This window comes from Chiroxiphia lanceolata, chromosome 1 (genome assembly GCF_009829145.1).
Source record: "Chiroxiphia lanceolata isolate bChiLan1 chromosome 1, bChiLan1.pri, whole genome shotgun sequence".
Taxonomy (NCBI): Eukaryota; Metazoa; Chordata; class Aves; order Passeriformes; family Pipridae; genus Chiroxiphia; species Chiroxiphia lanceolata.
Window position 1 is genome coordinate 64,042,176 of NC_045637.1, and position 23,292 is coordinate 64,065,467.

The following is a 23,292-nucleotide window of genomic DNA, read 5'->3' on the forward strand; positions in this document are numbered from 1 at the left end:
AAGAGGTATACAGGAAATATGAGAATCACTTGAAAGTTTTATAAGTATCATAGAGCAACACACTGGACATACTCTGTCAGTAAATGCATCTTTGCTATTCTGCCTGCAAAGAGACTTCACCAAGGAAGCCTGGAGAGGGTTCCAGCTGTACCCACCTACATCACTACTACCTTCATGTATTTAATTACAAGATTAAGATAAAAAACCACACAGTCTTCAGGAATCTGGTAATCAGGGCAGGAAAATAGCCAGTGTTTACAACAAAAAAAGGTATATCTAAACAAATAATCTTCAAACTAGAGGCAAAGAGGAAAAAGAGGGAGAAAGATAAGAAAACTGCCCCATCTGTCTGGAGTAAGGTTTGGAATAACTTATATTGAGAAAACTCCTATCCCTTACAAACATTTCCACTGCAGAAAGATGTGAATTAATGAAGGCAAATCCAGAAAGCCAAAACACAAAAGTAGCTTTTGCCAACATCATGAATGTCCAATACTATTTCTCCTCTCAGATCATAGGCTTTAAATCAATGGCCTACTCACTGCCACATAACTTCCCAACATAGACATTGGTAGAGGAATTTAAATTAAATTAAGTACATAGGGATTAATTTCCTGAGGAGGATTAAGACCTTTCCATCTGTACGGAATGGTTGAATAAGAAGTGAAAAGGGATATTGTCTAAAATATTTGAAGTAGGCAATCAGCAAAGGAAAAAGCTTTTTCTTTTAGGAGTTGCAAAGGTAAAGAAGAACTATAGCAGGAGAAGCAGATTAGATCTACAGCACAAAGGTGAGGAGAGAGAAATATATCTTTAATAAAGACTTCAAGCTTTGGTCATGACCAGCAGAATTCTTTTGCAAATACAAAAAATAGGAGCAAAAGATAGTGCCATCTCAGAGTGGAAGAGAGATAGTAGAGATGGTGATAAGGTGCATATCCTGGGGGGGGGACACTTCAAGGCTATGCACTACAGCATCTGAAGAGCAAACTGTGCACATTTGATAACTACAATCAGTGTTTAAGTCAAACAGACAGTGTTGTCTGATTTCTGAATGTAAACTGGGCTTTATTTTGGCTGCCAGTTAACAAAAGGTAAATGGACATGAACTTAAAGCTGCATTTAGCTAAAAGATTGTGGTTATTAAAGGTAAATTCTCGTTGTTATAACTAAAAGAATTGAAACAACAAAATCTTGTGAACGGGATAGAGATTAAACATTTTGCCATGAGGTAACTAATTTTAAAAAATGGAGAAAACAATTGACAGAGAAAGATAGTCACCCCTCTTTTCTCTTAAAAATCTCATTAAAGCATGAGGGAATTGCTGTGTTTCAGAATTTTTTCTCTTGTTGCCCTTCCTGTATGAGATCCACTGCTGAATGACTTTATACTAGTGACGCACAGGGCATTTGGAGCACCTTCTTTCCTGGCTACTCTTGCCTACGTACTGCCAAGAGTTACTGATCATTGTGGAAAGCAGTCTGAGATGTAGTTGGTATGACAGACACAAGAGAAAATAAGGTTGTTATGTTGTATTGGGATTGCATTACATATGGTTGTGTTTTAATACTAAATGAGAGGAATACATGGTGTATGTATTTTAAAAAGCATTTGTAGACCTCAAAGAATAAAGTCAATGTAAAATTACAATAATAACTTCAGCTTTATTATCTCCATTTGACTCAGGATATTCTGTGATTCTATTATAACTTAAGATCATAAAATACATCCAGTCTGAGAAAGCCTAACACAAGATATCTCTGATGTAGGACTGCCTCGCATGTCACTTGGAGAAGTGAAAAGCATGTCACAGACTAGTTTTTCAGCCATGGTAAGCCCCCAGGCTGTAGCATGACTTTATTTAAAAACCTAAGCCTGACATGCCTTTAATTTCACTGAGATGCACATTAAAAATTGTATAATATTTGCATTTTACATAACCAAGTTTATTCTCTCTCACTGCTAGCATTTGGGATATTGTAAAACAGTTCCACAGAGAGAGGAGACTGAATGTTAACTCTATAAGGGGTATGTTTTTCTTACTTGAATAGAACCTACCTTGCAAAACAAGGAGCCTACTCTTTTAAGGCTTGATTCAATACAGCCCTTCACTAGTCCATTTGGAATACTGACGCGTAATATTCAGGGTGCTCTTAAGCACTTCACTTAAACAGAGCCTAACACAAAGACAAGTATAAGCAGTTTAAAATGCACAGAGAAAATACTTTTCAGAAATAAAATATCAAATGCAGCTATTCTGCTCCTGATGTTTCTAAGTATCTGTATTAAGCAGAGAAAAATATTCTACGTTTTTTAAACATTTGGTTTCACAGTACATATTCCCTTGATTTACAGTGGACAGATATGTAGTTTGACATTTGCAGATGAGCAACAGTTAGGATCTTCCATGTTTATTTTATAATTTTTATGGAGTTATTTCTAATACCACTCTTTTTTATCACTCATCATTGTGACAGCCTTTGAGTAATTTACAAATTTATCACATCTAAATTCACTCCTTATCTAAAAACCCTGAATGTATAAGACAGATAACATGATTATCAGGATATACATAAAATGCATAATCATCACTTTCCTGTGGCAATACTTTATAGATGTATTTCAATCAGAAATACAATATGGTACGCTTATGTTTAAATACATATAAATAATAAGTTTCATAATAAAATCAATATTCTAAGTGCTTAGCTGCATCTTTACTTGCCTGAACATTTTAACAGCTGACATTTACTCACTGATGCCCACACAAATACAGAAACCTAAAATGCCCAGATGTTAAAAACCTCAAATGCCCAAACATAAAAAACCCAGAGTTTTTACTCCCATTAAAATGATCTTAACTTCATGACCAACCAAACTCCACAAAAGCCAGGACACAGACTGGGATTAGATACCCCACTATGCCTTGCCCTAAATCTCGATGCTTTCATCCCTCAAGCATCCGCCTGAGAACCACGAGCATAAATGCTTAAAAATCTAAGGACCTGGCGGTGCTCCAAACCCACCTAGAGGAGCCTGTTCTGTAATGGATAACCCACAACATACCCAACCACCTCTTGCCAAACCAGCCCATATACCGCCGTCACCAGCTTACCCCTAAACTGAGGGACTAACAGTGAGCACAATAGCCATACTATGCTAACAAGACCGGTCAAGGTATAGCTTATGAGATGGAAGAAATGGGCTACAGTTTCTAACATAGAAAACTCCATGACAAGGAATGTGAAACCACTCCTGAAAGGCAGATTTAGCAGTAAAGCAGGACAATAATGCCTCCTTTAAGTTGGCTCTGCAGCACGTACATACCGCCTGTCATACTCCTCACAAGCCATAATCAATTTCATTCCTAATAAACCCCCAAGCTAAAGATGAGGCAAGTCGTAACAAGGTAAGTGTACTGGAAGGTGCACTTAGTCTACCAAGACGTAGCTATAGTAAAAACATTCAGCCTACACCTGAAAGGTACCTGCTCCACACCAGATGGTCTTGAAGCTTAACTCTAGCTCTGCCACCCACCAGCATATAAACCAAATCAACCTCACCCACTAAACTAAAACATCTTCACCCGACCTAGTATTGGCAATAGAAAGGTACATCCAAGACGCGATAGAGACCATGTACCGAAAGGGAAAAATGAAATAGCAACGACAAACCAAGTACTAAACAGCAAAGACTAATCCTTGTACATTTTGCATCATGATTTAGCAAGAATCACCCAAGCAAAATGCTAGTTTAAGCTTGCCATCCCAAAACCCAAGCGAGCTACTTATGAGCAGCTATTTACTGAGCAAACCCATCTCTGTTGCAGAAGAGTGGGATGACTCGTTGGTAGAGGTGAAAAGCCAACTGAGCTGAGTGATAGCTGGTTGCCTATGAAACGAATCTTGGTTCTCTCTTAATTCACCTCCAAGGACCCCACTCAACCTACATGAAGTGAATTAAGGGCAATTTAAAGGAGGTACAGCTCCTTTAAAAAAGAGTACATTCTTTCCCAGCGGATAAGCTAATTCACACCTTAACTGTGGGCCTTCAAGCAGCCATCATCAAAGAGTGTGCCAAAGCTCTACACCAAAAAAAATATAAATTCCCCACGACTCCCTCTCCCTTAATAGGCCAACTTACACTAGATAAGAGGATTTATGTTGAGTAACTAGGGATCCCCTCTACGGCGCAAGCTTACATTATCACATTACTAACAAATCACAAGATATTTACTAACATTAACAAGACCAAATATCAAAAACTCTGTTAACCCACTCTGTTATAACATTTTTCTTCCGTCCTTCTGTCCATAAATATGCTATTTGTAGTAAGAGCTACAGAAATTCATAAGCTCAATGACTCAGATGCCACTAGTCAGGTTTTAAGGGAAAGCATGCTTAATATTCATGATTCATAACACTTACTTATCCAAATTTTTTCTGAACCACATCTACAGGGATTTCTGTTCCCACTGTCACAGTTTTTCCCATAGCCCAGGAGCAGCTGGGATGCATTTTAGAAGTGCTCTGAAGCAGGTTCCCTCCCCTCCCTCACAGGCTAAGTGTTGACTCAAATTGAGGAAATGGCCCCTGCTGGGTCCCTTGGGACTTAACACCTGTGTTATGGAAAATAGACCTAAAGGAGAAAGAAAGAACTGGCTTTGCTCTACACTGTTAGGTAATACCCACTAATGTATGTCTTTCTTCCCATAAACTTTCCCCTTACTTTCTATAAGAGGGAAAACTCGAAACTAATATGCACAGGTCTGAAACATTAGGCAGAAAACTGAACACTGAATCTTTTCTAGGATACTAATTGAAGCTTTTAGGCCTCTATAACATAACCCACATTTTCAACATGGAAACTAACAGAAAACATCATCTAGATGCAAAATTTCCACAGTGCCACATTAAAACAAGTAGCTTTAATATCACATAATAAAATCATGAATCAATTAACATCTCCAGAATTTACAATGGAAAGGTCCTTACAACACATTTGTGATGCTGCTGAGGTCTACTCACAACAATCAGTATGTTATCTAGTATTAATGCTGTGTTGGTTTGTTTTGCATTCATATAAAGGGACTGGCAAACAATTATTATTCAGATGTATGTGTAGCTTGACGGATTTATTCCTAGATGCAATTTAAGTGATCTATGTATTCTCACCTGAGGCAATTTATATCTTTAATCCCCGATCAAATTTTGTGGTGCCATAATTGCTTTTCTTATACTTTTGCTTTGCTTCTATGTCAGTGAAACTGTCATAATGGAGAAGAAATTGCGTAGCCCGACGCCAAGAAAAGATTTTAATTAAAAAAAAGGAAATTTACTGACAAGTTAGATATTTTGGGTCTCAAATGCCAAGCTTCAGTGTCATTCATAACAAAAGCACTAATAACAAAATTTATGAGATATGAATGTGATCTTAGAAAACTCAATGTTAAGAAATTCCAACACTTCCAGTTAGAAAACACCATTATCATTGCAGCCTCCTTTGGAGACACTCACATACTTCTCTGGTCTGCAGCAAACATCTGTGTTCAGCAGAGCAAGAACCTCTGGGCTACAGAAGTACACCTCTGTCTCACAAAATTCACATTCACCTGAGACACGCACTTCTGACCACTGAAACTTCCTTTCCCCTTTGTAACTCCTGAAGAACATTTCAACCAAACATGAACAGTCACCAGGCAGGTGCAGCATCACCACTGTGCATCAGAAGGCAAGTCAAACAGTGGCACACAGGACAAGAAAGCCAGCTGGGGGAAGACCTTCAGTTCTTCAGACTTCACAGGCAAGTCAACAAGCTATTTCCTCCACTGCATGGAGCAGGACCCTGTCCTTCACTGAGGGTGGTTGAAGGAAGGAGGGAAAATTGCCAGGGTCTGCTGCTGTCTCTTACTCCTGGGACAATATTCTTTGCAGTCTCTAGCTGTGGCTTTTAGCTCTGTATATTTTGCAGCACTCACAATGATGACTGCTTATGCACAACATTATCCTAATTACATGATCAAACACAATTGAACCACTGTCTAATTCAGCAGTCAGAATGAATGAGGCAGAATTGAAATCGCACGGGCAGAAGAATTTTGCCAGAAGTTTTTGATAAACAATTTACAAGGTAGAAAAGGTGTAGAATTTACAAGGAATAAAATAATATCTTTATTTTTCAAAGATTTCCAATTAAAGGCTTGGCTCCTATATAGTTAATCTAAGCAGACAAAAAACCATCTCTCAGTCTGTCATAGATGGAAAACCACTGTAGGTTTTGCTGATTTTGAAATACACTATTATGGACCACCCTTCCCTCAAATAATTCTCTGTAATCTCTTGCTTTGTGTTGATTTACTCTGGAAAATTCTTCAGTTTTTCAGCATTACAGTGATACTCAGAATTTTACATGTCATCACTGTAGAGTGTACTCTTCAGTGATGAGGAAATGTCAGCCCTGGACAGTTTTATTTACACATTCTATGATATTGTTTAGCTGTAAGTTCCCTATTCGAATTCAAATTACCTTTTTTTTGGTTAGAGCTAGGTTTCTTCATCTATTTACTTGTTATGACACCTACTGACACTAAATGAGTGACATGATACAGAAACTGTGCAGGTTATGTTCAGAGTGAAGGGTCACTCAGCCAAAAAGGCTTGATCATGTATAAGTAAGAGAGCTGTGTACAGCTTTGCTTGTCTTAGTCACAGACACAAAATTAAAGGTTGTCAAAGCAGTCCAGCAAGTTCTTGGATCAGAGGCAGGAAGACTTCTTAAGAGAGACAATAAAGTTTCATGAAGCTTTGACTAGATATTGAAGGCTGATATATAAAAATATAGATGGTCTTGGAAGGATCAACAGCACAGAGACATGTGAACTTCTGTTTAGACTGTTTGAAAAGAGTAATCTGATTCCTGATAGTGGTTAGTAGGCATGGTTATAATTTTGTGTGCATTTGAGGTCAATACTTATTAAAAAATTGGAAAAATTACTGTCACACAGAAAGATTCAACAAGTGAAGCATGACAGCTCCGAGATTTGATTAAAACTGTTTATTAAAAAAATGAGACAAGAGCCTGCTTTCTGTCCAGTGCTTTGGGTTCATATGCCAACAACCTCAGCTGTCACTACAGACCAGATATAAAGTGGGTGATAGTGTAGAAGTCAGACTTCCAGGATTGTTTTGCTAAAATTTATAGATCAGAAATACTTACAAATAGTTCACATTAGGTGACGGGGCAGAAAAATAAAAAAAAAAATAAGGCAAACTCCTGTAATTTGTAAAGTACTGCCTTTGGCTTCTGCCTGCTATGTCATGGCAGATCTGAAGCTGGGACACAGCACAAATGGAACATGTTGTCCTGTACTAAAGGAGCTCCAACAAGGGCCTTGCTGCAATTTCTACTTCATCACCTTTCACAAGTTTCTTCATGTGAAGAACTCCAAGGGGGAAATCCTACCACACCACATCCTCTACTAAGTGCAAGATCTTTCTTGTTTTATGAAATCTTAAAAAAAGAACTATCTCTACACTGCTATAGTAGAGGTTAGACAATGCAAAACCTATCCTCATCACCAGCAGCAGCTGAGGAAACAACCTCCTATAAGAAGATGGTGGGGAGAAGAGCAGAAGGTAGCAAATACAGAAGTTCTAAAAGCTGACTCCAAAAATACTAAAAAACTATTTGAAAATATACTGTGCATTTGTCCACATTAAATGTCATTATAATACTTAAATTTTCTTGTGTTTCACTAAAACGCTCGCAGGCTCCAAGAATCCTATTTGCAACTGGAGCACCTCTCCAAGGAAGAAAACTAGTTCATCACAGAAATCATGACTGTCAGAAAAGAGGAGCAGTGATGTATGAAAATATAATCCATTGAACATCAGACCTGACAACCCCAGAGCATTTCCAGGCTAAGTCAGCTAACAATGCCACTCTTAACATTGCAGGTGGATTCACACTCAGCAAAATGCCATATTCAAGTTAAGGAATATTTTTGCCTAGAGCTGTCATAAAGACTAACAACAGCAGAGAGTATGTTAATTGGTGAAGCTAAAATTTCAGAAGTACTGCAGTGTGAACAGAGAATTAAAATACAGTTCTGAAAGTTAAGGGCTTTTTGCTGGCCATAAAGTAAAAATGTCACATTGCAAAATATTCCCCAAGGGAAAATTTTGCTTTTAGGTGCACACAAAAATTCCCACCAGGCTAAATTCTAATTCTTGTAACATCAATGTGGGTCACTTTCACTGAAGACAAAAAAGACTCCCTTCAAAACCTTTTTAAACTTGTCCACTGATGGGGTAACCCAGATGAAAGCAGAACATAAATTAAAGTTTGCCATGCGAATATTCAGCAATGGAAAGAAGTATATTTTACCAAAATCAACGGATCTTTGTGAATATGGTACAAAAGTTATCATAAAAATGTACTTATTTAATTTCTTCTCTTAGATTATCCAAATCAGTGCTGTAAAGGATAAAAATATGCATGTTAAAACTAATTTTATCCTTCATAATTTATTTACTAAATGAACCTGCTTTCAGATCTAAGCATATTTAGAAAGATATTTATTATTTGTGTGCTTTACTCATTCTCTAAACTCTCAAGAAAATCAGATGTTGAGAAGATATTAGAGTAGTATGATGACAACCCTTCAAAAATGGTAGAAATCATATTCTTAAGATTTCGACATACTGGCTTATGAATAGTTTTCCTATTGCTTCAACCTTCATAATATTATCTCCATGCTTTGAGATTTCTCAGTCATCTTTTTTCTGTTTCACATTCGCAGCCAACTGATACCCAGTTAAGAATTACACTGTTGTGCCAAAGGACTATACATAATGAGCACAACTGATCACTGAAATATTCAGCATTTCTTTGATTTACATGATCTGCATTAAAAGTTGCAGGCTTTCATAGTCATCACTAGACATTACTTCTAAATTGCTATACTCCACCACATCATTTTAATCGCTCACAGTTATTTGACATCTGAGTCATGTAATTCCACATAGTATACTATCTAGACACATTCTCTAAATGCACTTGAACAAGCTCTTGAGACTAATCAATCATCACTAACTTAGAGCACTACACCTGATCAACACTCTTAGAATACATTCATTAATTCTAGAAAGCATTTCAAAAGAAGTTGCTTTTAAATTTTCTGTGAATAAAAAGGATTTTGGAATAACATTTTGAGTTGTATTTGCAAATTATTTATTAAAGCACTTTGCTAGGTAAGGACCACCTCCTTCTCACAATGAAGTTAAAAGAGTCTTGCCACCAACTGAAAGAACAGGATCAAAACAGTAAAATCTTACTATACTTTGCCTATGAAGTGAAATAATAATAAAATCCCTACTAAGAGAAGGGAGAACAATAATACTAAAATTTTGCATCTTTATGGCACTTATTGTCCCAAAGAAGTCCTGGTGTAAAGCTAGTAAATAATAACTTCCTTATCCATCTGAAATCTCAGTGAGGGTTTTAGGTACACAGAACAGAATTACCAGAGCTGGAACATTCCCAAGGCAGCAGGGCTAACATCTGTTCCCGTGGAAAATAAAACAAGAACTGTAGTTCCCTCAAGCACTCAGGAATTCAGTTTTATACTATTTCTAAAATATGTTTTCTCTAAAATAATAGTAGTTTTTAACTCTAGAATCATGACAGAAAGGCATTCACATCTCAAACTTTAAGCTAAATCAGGTACTTCTGTAGTGCCTTCTTCTAGGAGAGAAGAGAGATAAATAAGAGACAGGTCTGAGGAAAGAGTTTGCAGATTCAGGTTGATGCAGAATAACTAATTTTGCTGTTCTGACCACTGTACCTAGCAAGACAGTATGGTGCACCTGAACGCTGCTCTATTTGGTGAATTTCATCCCCAAGAAACTGGGCAGCTGAGGGCTTGGAAATATCCATGTAAGACCACTTTGCTTGTAATTTCAAATGGAGACATAGCAGATAGTAGCATCCCTAAATTTGCCATGCATATTTTTCCCTTCTCTTAGGGGCACCAAATGCAGGAATAACTATACCACTGCAAAACAGTTACTCTGGAATGTCCATAATTCATAGATTTTTGCCTATGCTTCATTGCATCACCTGCAAATACGCACCTGGAAGTACGGTTCAGCTGTGCCTGTACTAGCCTGCACTTGAGTCACACACCGTCTGCCAAGTAGCCATAAAGCAGCCTAGCTGACTCTTCAGGACCATCAAGTTCCATCTAGTAAACACTTATATTGTCCATCTTCTAAACACATCTATATCTCAACATATTTATGTGGAATGATTGTAATCTGTTAGTGATATGCTCTTCAACAAGGACAGTTAAATCCGTTTCAAGAAAAGCACAGTCAGGTGAGAAAATGTTTATTAAACCCTAAGCAGCACTAAACAAATCAGAAAGAGAACAAGAGACATCGGAGACTGGAAACTCAGAACTGCTCAGTGATGCAGACTAGATGAACGCCTTCCAAGAAATCTTTTTCCTTCATATTATATTCTCCTAAATGCACCTTCTCCTGCAGTCTTCCTTTCCAGACTTGTTCTTCTCAAAAAAAAAAAAAAAAAAAAGGTGTGTGTGGGTAAGGGACACAGCTGTGGATACAATTCCTCTCCCAGGGCTTCTCCACCCAGAACTCAGACTCTGCTGACACTTCATCTGCTCCCTCTCTTGGGAAGGGGCAGTCCTCCCCTACAGGCAACATTACTTGAAATAATTTTAACCTGCACTATGTAATCATAGCACTCAAGTTATGATACATAACCCTAGTAAACGGTTGTTTGCTAGGCTACTGTACTGACTGACACACTATGTCAGCTACCACAGCTACCAAGAACTGCATCAGGTCCCAGGGCAACTAAATCACCTTGGACTTTTCTTTCTCCATCACACTTCAATTTCCTTCTGCACCTGCCTTAACAGCAGTGTTCTAATCTTTCCTTGGGAGGTTGCAGCTGCAGTTTCAGTGAGAGTCAGGGTGACATTTCAAATTAGAACTTTGCAACATTGTCAACATCACATACCTTGGACCACATTTTCCATTTTGGATAATAATTGCAGGAAAGACTCTGTAAAAACAGTTCTTTATAGCATATATTGCAAATCCTTGGGTCTTTCCTATGGTCTTTTGTATGATGAAGAGAGATGTGTATAATCTCTTGCTGATATGGGATAATCACCAGAGATCCACACTGATGTGTCATCTGCCTTTGATCATAAGATACTGACATTTTTTGAAGTCACAGTGTAGGTCAGTGGAGCTACTCCAGGTTTTCTATAAGTTTTAAGAGATGGTATTTCATTGGTACGATTGTTACAAGCCGGTCACCTCTTCATAAGTGTCTGTAGGATTTTATTCTATCACCCTTTTTCAACAGGCACACAAATAACATTCCCTATCTCTTAGAAAAAAAAAACAACAAAACACCTTGGTGAAGCAGGGCACAGGGCTCTACCGCAGTGCTCTACCGAAGGTACATAACATTTTTCCTTCTTCTTCTACTGAATGCTGAAGGAGTGTGAAAAGAGTAGCTTACCTACCTAGCACTTCTGACTAAGTAGAACACAAAAGGCCATCTAATCATCAGGAAAAACAATTTCCTACTTATGCAACAGATACCAGAACCTGTAGTCCCATATTGCATGTCCAAAATGTAAACGCTGCCCACTCTTTCAGTATGCTTCTATTTTCAAACAGCCCTGTGCACCAAACTCAGAGAAACCCAACTGGCAGAGGTAGAAACCGTCTTGGAAATTGTCTTTAAAACCACTGATACTTTCTCTCAGTTTAACTGCTGATCTGGAGTAGAACAGAGATCCCAAATATCACAAATATATATTTTTTTTCTTTAGTCTTTCATCCTTCAAATTCAAGTAATATAGACATAAAAACCAACCAACCAACAACAACAAAAAAACCCCAAAACCAAAACAGAGTAAAAGAAGAAAAAGTCCAAAAATATAAACTAAAGATGCATTAGAAATAGCTGTAAAACAAATCACACTTCAGAAAAAAATAAGGTGATGGTATTACTGAAACGTGCTTGCTTTCTTCAGAAGCTTGTAGGAGAATTACTCTGTGAAGTACAAATCTGTATCATCATTTATACAGTGCAATCACTTTTCCTTGGCTTTTTTTTCTTTATTATTTGTAGGGACTTCCACACTTTGTACACAAAATAGCAACAAAGCAGCTTCTAGGGCATGTTAAACATTATGTTGAACGCTATCTGGATACAGAAAAAATTAAATACAAAGCAGAGGAAGCTAAGAGACAGTATCTAGAAAATATTTCACTAGCTTTTCTATAAATGTATGTTGCTCATTTATTTTCATTAAATATCCAGCTATTAAAATGACAGATGCTGCAGTAAGTGTTCCACAACTTCAGACTAAAGCCTTTTTTCCTTTGACACCTACTATAACTATTAAATCATCAACTGCTGATTAGCTTGAGGACTAATCTTTGAAATGTCATAGTTAATTTCAGTTCTCACTTTAAAAAGTTACGATTTCCTTCTGGATGCAGTTTTACACTGTTGGCAGATGAAAACATTTGCACTGAATTTTCCTAACGAGCAAACATTGCTTATGACCTTATGCAAACTTGCTGATGGCTTACTTTAAGAGCTCTCTATTTTGAGGAGTCTCCTAAATGAACCAGCCAGATAGAGAGCAAATTAGTTCACCAACCCAGTTCACTCTTCTCACTTTCTCATCTCAGTTGGATAATGCACTGGAAGTCTAGAGGAAGTAAAGAAGTAAGAGATTCACCATGTTTATCTCCGCTCAGTTAAACCGAAATTCAAAATTCAGGAAAAACAAAAAGCTGTGTAGGGGATCTTGCACACAGCCAGACCCCAAGTATTTTTCTCTCTTGTGCTACACAAAAAATTCCATAATAGGAATCAAGTTCTGGAAAATCAAAAGACAACACAAGGCATTAAAGTCAGCATAGTTCACATTCATAATCCATGGATCTAGGTGTGGAAAACAAACAGATTTGCCAAGAGTCGCTGGGGTTGTGAGCATCTCCATATGTGTGCATACATACATATAGTTTCCTACGTGCTTTGTTAGCTTATTTTACTCCATCAAATCACTCCATTAGTATTAATGTCCAATTACAAATTTTCAAATTCTCAAAATTAAGTAAAAATCATTTGAACATCTAAAAGCATTTCTCAGGAACAGATGTTAAGTATTCCATTGCACACTAAACCTCCACCTCTCCCACTCCCTTTTATAAAATTGAATGTATTTTTAAAGCTCTATTCCAGATTAACAAGAAGTTGCTTGATTGAAACTTCTGCCCTCACCCCAATACTATTTACCCTACCTCAGGCATATCAACAAAGAAAATTTTTCTGCAGGTATAAATAGCTCTTGAGGCTTGATTCAGAACTGTTCAAGGAAAATTAGCCTCACTGATCAATGCCACTACAGAAATGCTTGTTGGACTCCCATATTAAGCATAAGTTCACCCTGCTGAAATCCATACTAATTTTATCTGAATCTCTGCTAAAGACCGACATATTTTTTTAATTTAACCATCTAAGGTATGTTATTTTTCCAGTATGACATGAAATAAATACTTTCCCCCATTCCTATTCTGATGCTAACACCTCCTGTATTTCTGAGATTGATGTACAGCACAGTAGCCTGGAAAGTGGAGGTAGGCTACTGAGATAAATCTTCAGAAACAATCGGCATCAAAATAGAAAGTGAACTTCATATAAATAAGCATTTTTCCAGTTATGAAACATGACCGGATCCCTTCAAATGCAGGATGCCAGGGACAGACTTGAAAGCTACTTCATGGCTGTGGTTTCAATTGTGTAGCAGCTACCGTGGTGGAATTTTATCCTACTGTGCTAGAGTCTTTGGTTCACATAAAAGGAAAAGACAACACTGTATTTAATTTTCTCTCTCCTTCGCTGCAATTCTTTTTCCGTTACACAGAAAAAAAAAGAAGGCCATGAGGATGAGAAATAAATTAACAAATTTGAAACCTGATTTATAATAGCAGATAATAGCAATAATTGAAAGGAACAGAATACCCCACTTCAACAGTTATAAGACTTCAGGCATAAAACAGTGAGAATGATAACATTCATGACTTCACATCAGTGACAAAGGTGAAACTAAAAGAAAATTAGAGAAAAACATTTTTAAAAAGCAGTGACATTTTTTGCATAAAAAAGGAATTAAAAATTACCTCCAACATGCACTGTATTTTTCCCACTACCTGGCTACCCCATGGAACCAATACAAACTTATACCATTCTGAGAACAAATTAGGTATTTAATATGCCAGCCTTTCAGTAGCTACAGGGGACATGCAAGAAAACTGGAGAGGGACTATTTATAAGAGATGTAGTGATAGGACAAGGGGTAAAGGATTCAAACTTCAAGGGAGTAGTTTTAGACAAATATTAAGAACAAATTCTTTATTGTGAGGGTGGTGAGACAAAGGAACAGGTTGCTCAGAGAAGCTGTGGATGCCCCATCCCTGGAAGTGTTCAAGGCCAGGTTTAAAGGGGCTTTCAGCATCCCTGTCTAGAGAAAGGTGTCCCTGCCCATGGCAGGGGGGGTTGGAACTAGATGACCTTTAAGGTTCCTTCCAACCCAAACCATTCTATGACATCTTCCCAGGTATAATTAACCTTTTTTTTTGCTAACAAATATCAATGCTGCTGTAATTGTAAGTGTATTGATGCTGTGTAGCCACTGATAGTCTTTACAAGGAGAAAAAAAAGGAAAAAAATTACTAAAACAAAATCCTTATGTTCTCTAGATGGATTTCAACTCAGTATACACTAAATATTACTAGATATCCTGAGAAGACAGCACTAATTCTTCACTAATTTTTAAGCCTACAAGCTAGGTAGTGCTATTATGGTAGTACTACACAAAATAAAGTTTGACTTTTCTTCTTCTCTTTTTTTAATTATCCTTTAGACAAACAATCCTGCTGTAGGAGAATTATTCTAGCTCTGTGGAAAATTCTCTTTGGCTTTCATACATACTTGATCAGCATGTTATAGGTAGCATGCTATAAACTGCTGAGTAATTGAAATGAAGATATATACATATCCCAGATATATATTTTGTCTCCCACCACTTTATCCCTCTGTACTGATTCCAAGTAGTAACAGAGACCTCAGTAGATCCTCCAACTCTAAATTACTTTCATTGCTTCTACCAACTATATAAGGGAATTCCTCCAACATTTAAACTGTGTCAAACTAAATTGTTTGAATACTTCTCATCTTCCATTTTCTAACACTTAGGTTATCGGAAAGAATGTGTACTATTTGAGAAGAGGGGTATATTTAGCAAGGAAACAGGCACCTTGTACTTTATAAACCACTAAGGTGGTAGTGTTGCATTCAGTTTACACAACTGCCTTTACCTGAATTAGGAAAAGTGAAAAAAAATATTGTCCAAAACCCTTTAAGGTATTTCCCCATTTCAATAACTTTCCCATTTATAAATAATTAAGTGCTCTGATAACCAAAGAATTAGAAAAATGTGCACCATGAAGACCAAGCTAGTCCTAAATCAAAAGAACTCCTGTCCTGAAAGCTGGTCACCGCAGATGGACCATTCTAACCACACAACGCCTTACTCAACTAGAAAACAGACACCACCAGTGAACCTGACTCCAAAATTAGAGTATTTAGATTAATAAAACTGTAGGAACATCCCTGCAGGTCTTTTGTTTGTTCATATTTCATTTCTTATCACAAAGTCCTTTTTTACCTGTAAAACAGTATCTAGTTTATCTTTGAAAAAGTGAAGCAGATAACTGTATTACTATTTTCTGATAATACACCAAATTTATGTTTCCTTGCTCATATCTTCTTTGATATGCACAGATAATCAGATAAGGACAAAGGAAAAATAACAGAAGGAATCAATTTACTATGAAAAAAAAAATTCCAGAAAGAGAGCAGAATACTCAGGAATATTTAAAAAATGTCTGTAATTTTTTTTCCAATAGATTTCTGACAGCAGAATTAGAATAAATAACATTTATGCACTGAGTTTCTGATGCATAAAAATAGGATTAGTCATGTCAAGTCTCTGGGCAATAGCCTTAACTGTTTTCTAAATGTTTCCTCCTAGAAAATAAAGAAAAAAAATAACAGAAAACTGAAAGAATGATATTCTGTATAATCAGGAACTAGTACACTTCATCTCAACAAGTCTTTTCAAAATTATTTAAAAATTCCACAAAATACACCACTCAACAGTGTGGTTTGCTATAAATAATTTCAAAGAAAATGAAAACTGGGCTAAGGGATTTATTATTTATGACACAACAGTGTTTCTGATATCATATTCACAGAAAGCATGAAGAAAGATGCCTCTACCTAATAGATTTTACATTTTTAGATTCTTGGCTACAGCTTCTTGTCTATCTTCTCTTACCTAATAAATAACATCACAGTTTACAATATTATTGGATGAGGTTTTGAATATTGATAAAATTTAGTCCTTTTCATGTCTTCTTTTTTTCAGAAACTCATTTTATATTTGGCATAGTTACGCTTGAAAAAAGGAATGTGCTTTCCCTGTTTAGAATAAGTTTCTATACTAAAATACATTTTCTGGAAGAAAAAAAATTAGATTTGGCACTCCAAGACTTAAAACTTATATTCCAGTGAAAGTTTTAAATTAGGTCAAAAATTATAGCAGTTTATTACACTGAAGAATAAAAAGTTTAAAAATATTTCTGGTACGAATCAATCTGTTCCTTCAACTTTTTTCCTGTGCTGTCTGGAAAAACCTGAGTATCATTTGTTCTAATTATGTCCTAAGAAAGTGTAGCTGCTACAGATTTTTTTCTCTCCATATCTTTCACATTAAAATGTTTTTGTGAATTACGGGAACAGGAAGCATGATCCTTGTATGTACCAGATTTGGGCTGTGCATTGTCATTATGACTTGGTAGAGCAATTTTAAAGAGAAAGATTTTACAAAGCACCTCAGACATGCACTAAATACAGTAATTTCTTTGAGAACAGTTATACCTGCGAGAATAAAATAAGTAAACAGCTGAATATCGTTGGTGAAGCTTTGATTCATTCACTCCCTAAAGGGATGTGTGCGAGGTTTTGCTGGTGTCCCTGAAACTAATGAAAAAACAGGTTTCTTTCAGTCTCAGAGATTTTGCGTTTGGTTTTGTTGGATTTTGGAGGGGGAGCAGTAAAGGGCAATTAAGCAGTGCTAATGAAATCTATCAATGTGACCATAATTTGCTATCCCATTGCATCCATAGTAGGATTGGATCTTTGATAAGTAGTAGCTATGAACCAGACTCCACAGGGAGTCAGATATACCTGTCCTGAGTTATTCCAAGTACAGCATTTATCAATAGGCTTGAAATTGCATACTGCTATGTAGTTCCTTTTTTTTCTTCAGTTTTTCTTTTTCTTTCCTTGTCTTAGCCTTTTTGCCTCCTGCTAAGTTCAGCACTGGAGTTAGAGATGGTGTACTATAACCTATTAACAAAAATTAATGATGGAGGGAAACATGTATTCTCAGATCTCATTCCATCTACTCCATAACTGCTAAACATTCACTTAGGTCACTGCATCTTGTAACACTTGTGGTTCCCTTGAGACCACTCCGAGTTCTTAATTCAAACAACATTCATGCTTAAAAATTTGATAACTGAGAAATTGTACAGTGTCATCATTTGGCATCAGAAGACAGGTAATGCACAAGAGTCTCAAGGCAACAATATTAATTTTTAATATAAAGTAGAACTGTGGAAGTTCTGAAGATAGAAGAAATACACAACTGTGTTTCTTTTTCAAGAGTACTTAATATTTAATGCTTGTTCCAACTACTGACACAGAATCACAAGCCTCCTCCACCCCACAATTATCTGATTTGGACCTACCGTTACTCCAAAGAAGTTGGTTTCATTCATAGCATCCAGGAAAATTTTGCCAAGTTTGTGATTTGTGTAGTTAAAATCTTCAATTTTTTGGTGCTTGGTGGTGGCATTCAGATACTTCATTGCCCGCTGCAGGGTCTTGGCAATCACCCATATTCCATCATAGGCATAACCATGAAATTTGCTGGATTGCCCATCACCACGCTTAGCATTGTATTCCTTTTCATACTGTTGTGGAGTCTGCAGAGGAGAAAAAACTGTTTTACCTCAATACTTAACATGTTACAGAGTTGCATCCAAACCAACACCTCAGACTGCACCCTCCTATTTAGAGACATGCATGACTAATACAGAAAAGGCCACCAAACCAAAAATTATGAAAGAAACTAAAATTCAAAAAACGTGCTGCCTGACTTATAAAACTGCTAGTGAGAGTGGGAGAAAGATCTAGAAGACAGAGAGACCAAAAGCAACTGTGCTGCTTCACTGTATGAAGAACAACTTGCTTTATTTTGCTTTTGTACAAAAGGCTTTAGTTCAATCAAAACTACCAGTGTACTGGTGAGCTATAATACTTGAACAGAGAATAAGTCTGTATCCTTGCAAATTATTGGTCTGATTACACTTTACAGGATAATGCAAATCAAATAACCTTTACTTAAGCAACCATTTGTTTAATATGAAATTATCTGAGTGGCAATTTGCCTATGTTTTACAAGTTCACTACATTCTTGATGATGTGCTCTCTTATGATGAGTTGCCTTTCAGTAAAGTTGCCTTTCATGCTCACTCAGCAAGGCATGAAAGGCACATGGGAAAAAAAAAGATGAAAAGCAGCAAAATCAGGCATGTTTATTCATCGGTCAGAGTTTGTATGGATTTGTTCTGTGATCAGATGTTATGTGCTTTATGGAAATACCACATACTTATATATTAAAAACAAGCCTCACCTACTGCCCCCTAGTTCTGAAAGGCACAAATCATCATTGAAATTAGCTGTTTGCAGGAATAGGTTTAAATATAAAGGTTTTCTCTTTCTGTGCTCAACCATTTAACTTGACGTGACACAGCACTATACCGAAATTATATTTCAAGCTTTAATTTGGCTATAATGTTCATACAGAGGGAAGAGGACAGATTTGAAGCAAAGGACTTTAGTGTTTTCTTACCCTGTAGAGAATTTGAATTGATTTTTAAATATTTAAAAATTGCAAACCAGTGAAAAGATGAGACTAACCATGATGACTGCTAGGTCTCTTGGTAGAAGAATCATTTAGCTTCACCTCCCTTCTTGGTGCTTTATTGTGCCAACGCACTGGTGAGACAACTGGTGGTATAATAAAATAGATGGAGGAAAAATACTAACCCTTCCTGATATAGTCTTTGATGTTTTCGAGCTGAGAGGCTCAAAATCCACTCCAATATAACCTTCCATGGCTGCAAGAAGATTTTTACTGAGACACTGTGAGGAATTAATCCAGGATTCCCACCAAAGGTTTTCATACCACCCCGGAATAATCCACAGATATTTGCTGCCATACATTTCTTCATCATAAGCCTGTAAATAAAGAAAAACAGAAAAGATAATAGTCATTGTAATAGAGGTATTGAACATAAAAGCAATTGCTTTCTGTTAGCGTTTTTTCCTTATTAATGAAATTATGGCATAATCAAAGGATTCACAAGTATTTTGAACAGTTTAGAATAGTCACTTGCTAATAATAAAGACTCTTTTCTTGAAGACTCCTGCCTTTAAAATACAGGAAATTAGAAGAGAATTTACTAAATCCTGTTCTGCTTTCAGTAGACCATTTCTTCAAAAACAGAAAACGGAAACTATATTCTAAAACCAGGGGAGTTAAAGAGGAACACTGGCAGAAGGCACAGCTGTGCACAGAAAGTTCTTCATAACACAACTAGTACATGAGTGATAGGACCACCACCATGCTACCACATTTAAATTAAGTTATTATCACCCTTATATCAACCTAAAGACTACATAAACTAGGATTAGGTTAAACAAGAGAACTTGGATCATAGGCACCATCAAATCACAATGTGGCAAAGTCGGATTAGATGAGTGTGCTAAAACAGAGACCGCAGAGTTTCTTCTAAGGAGTATGAATCAATAGTAAATTGATAAAGTGAAATCTTAGTGATTTCTCTTTTTTTTAGCAATAAATTTCTTCATATGAAATTCTGTACTGCTTGAATACTGAATACAGCCCACTGTACTCCAAGATACTGAGGTGGTGGTGATCTCTTTTCAATACTTAGCAGATATGTATAACTGGAAACAGAAACACTTTCTTAGTCAGACACATATGCTGTTGTACCTAAAAGCTGATCTATTCACAACAGATATTCTCTTCCATTGTGAAGAGTGTTCTAGGATAAAATTAGCAAGTTTTATCTCAGATGTTTCTCTCACTGTCTTGCAACTAGATATTTTTCTTTTGACATTTCAGTCAGACTCCATTTCAAAACAGCACATTTCATGCTTCTTGGGCTCCTAATAGAAGCAATACTGGAGATAGAACGCATAAGACAAAAATTCCAATTTTCAGAAATATATGGCACAAGTTTAGAGCTCTTAACAGGAAAGTGGCAACATTTTCACAGAAAATATTACAGAAGGAGGAAATTATAAGAATGCAAACAGGACATATTAGTCATTCAGAAATAACTGTTTTGAAAAGTATCTCAAAGATCATACAAAAAGCGTATCAGATTTATACATGAATAGCAGAAAATATTAAATAGGGTAACCTCTTAAATATGTTAATACCTAAATTAAAAATGAGCTTTAAATTTGTGAAGTCTATTATAGTGGTGCCAACTCAGTTCATAACTTTTTTGTGCACAAAGCAGATTTGTTTGGCCACTGGTTACAGGAGCTTTTGTTCAGCCAAAATCAAATTTAATGCGTTTGTATACAATGCTGTTCAAAGTCCTCGTGTCTGAAACCTTGTGTCTTGCATCTCATATCTTACTGTATTGGGTTTCTGTGGCATGGTCTTGGTAATGGGGGGGCTACAGGGGTGGCTTCTATGAGAAGCTGCCAGAAGCTTCCCCCATGTCTTGCAGAGCCAATGCCAGCCAGCTCCAGGGACAGACTCACTGCTGGCCAAGGCTGAGGCAATCAGGAGTGATAGTAACATTTTTGTGATAAAAATAAGAAGGAAAAAGAAACTCATTGTGCAGATGAAAAATGCAGTCAGAGGAAAGAGGAGTGAGAACATTGGAACAACCCTGCAGACACCAAGGTGAGTGGAGAAGGAAGTGGAGAAGGTGTTCCAGGTGCCAGAGCTGAGGTCCCTGTAGCCTGTGTTGCAGACCATGGTGGAGCAGCTCCAGCCCACGGAGGACCACAGGAATGTAGAGATCCACCTGCAGCCCATGCTGGAGCAGATGGATGCCCAAAGGAGACTGTGACCCCGTGGGAGGCCCAAGATGGAGCAGAGTCCTGGCAGGGACCTGCTGACCCATGGAAAGAGGAGCCCCACTAGAGTAGGTTTTCCTGGTAGGACTTGTGGCCCTGTGGGGGACCCATGCTGGAGCAGCCTGTGCCTGAAGGAACTGCACCCCATGGAAAAACGACCCACATGGGAACAGTTTGTGCAGAATTGTTGCCTGTGGGATGGACTCATGCTGGAGAAGGTTGTGAAGTACTGTGTCCCATGGGAGGGACCCCACAGGAAGCAGAGGAAGGACTCCTCTCCCTGAGCAGTGGTAGAAACAACTGACCATAACCCCCATTCCCTGTCTGCCTGCACTGCTGGGGGGGAGGAGGAAGAACTTGGAAGGAGGGAGAGGTGAGGGGAATGTGTTTTTAAGATTTGTGTTACTTCTTATGCTTCTGCTCTGATTCTGATAGTAAAAAATTTAATTAATTTTCCCACTTTGAGTCTGTTTTGCCCATGATGGTAATCAGTAAGTGATCTCTCCTGGTCCTTATTTCAACTCATGAACCCTTTGTTATATTTTCTCTCCTCTGTCCAGTTGCAGAGGGGAGTGAGAGAGCAGCTTCAGTGGGCATCTGGCATCCAGCCAGGGTCAACCCACTACACTTACTTATTCCACAATCAAAGAACCATAGAACATACTGAGTTGGAATCTGCAGAAATAGTTAGTCTTTCTCTTACTCATTAATTCTACCCTTCCAGAAACACATCTGCTTTTGTCCCCCTGCCCTTCTCCACTCCTGCCACAGCTATGGCAACACTGCATCCCAGATCCACGTGGGTGGAAAACAGCAATCCCATCTTGCAGTACTTCCTTAGGTATAAAAGAGCTTCCATTACACAATTAGGTTATTCAAGACCTTTCAGTGACACAGTGTCCTTTATTTGACAGTTTTCAAATCACTAAGGACACAAACTGACACAGAATAGTGCTTTTAGGGAAGGACAAACTTATGTACCTTCCCCCTGCTCTATAGAGATTAAAGTTTCAAATTGTGTGTTGCCAGAAAGTATTGGCTGTGAACTATTCTGAAATTAGAGCTGTTGGAAATTTTCTGTTTGCATAAGCACTTGAACTGTTTCCTGCATAATCTGTGAATGCCCTGGGATATGCGATGAAAATTGAACGTTTCAAAAAAGCCAGGAACTCCATCCTGGAAATGAGGGATCATTCCCAACATGGGTGCATTTTCACATTTCTGCAATAATTTCGTTTAACAAAAACCAAAACAAACACTTGATGAGCTGGCAGCTCATCGTTAGAGATATGGTGACATGGCAGGGCTTGAAGGGTAGTCTGGGGAAGACAAAGGAAGGAAGAAAATCAGCTCCTCTATGGCTTAGTACCGTGACCATGCAGTCATTTTTCTAGTGATAGCACAGTTGATAGCATTCAGTAACAGTGTTTGGATTCCAGAAGACTTAACTGCAAAATACTGCTTTTTACCACCCTTTCCTCCCTGTTCATTCTGTTAAACAGAGATGATTTTGATGCTTAAAAGATACAATCGCTTGAAATATGTGGACCTTTGCTGAACTGTCTGAATGCTCGCAGACCAATTCTTACAAGTTTTAGTTTCTAAGGGAAGATTTTTTGACACACAAGAGAAAGGTGAGGAAGGCTTACAAGTACTTTGTACCACCAGAACAGCATATATCTTCCCTACTTTTTCTCTCATGCCCTATGTAGGCTGCAAAGCTCTGAGTTGCTGTCAAACAGCCAGGAAACTGTCACTGACAATTTTTGCCCTTGTGAAATTGAACTTTTATTTTTCTTTTTAAACCTTTTAAAGTTTAAAAAGACACATTTGTGTTTCAATTAATAAAGGGATGCTTATTTACAGCAAAGAAATTTCTGTAAGAGATCTTTCTTATGCGTAGTAAACAATTACTG

At 37.3% G+C, this 23,292-nt stretch overlaps 1 protein-coding gene across 2 annotated transcripts in view; it reads right to left on the minus strand.

The window, feature by feature from the left end:
• GABBR2 (gamma-aminobutyric acid type B receptor subunit 2) overlaps positions 1–23,292 on the minus strand; it is a 471,997-nt gene that overhangs the window by 218,822 nt on the left and 229,883 nt on the right. For both annotated transcript variants that reach the window (XM_032696868.1, XM_032696875.1), the window contains exons 6-7: positions 19,301–19,492; positions 17,938–18,174 (exon numbers count right to left, since the gene is read on the minus strand). In XM_032696868.1, coding sequence (XP_032552759.1) covers positions 17,938–18,174; positions 19,301–19,492 — 429 coding nt within the window. The remainder of the gene's footprint in view (positions 1–17,937; positions 18,175–19,300; positions 19,493–23,292) is intronic.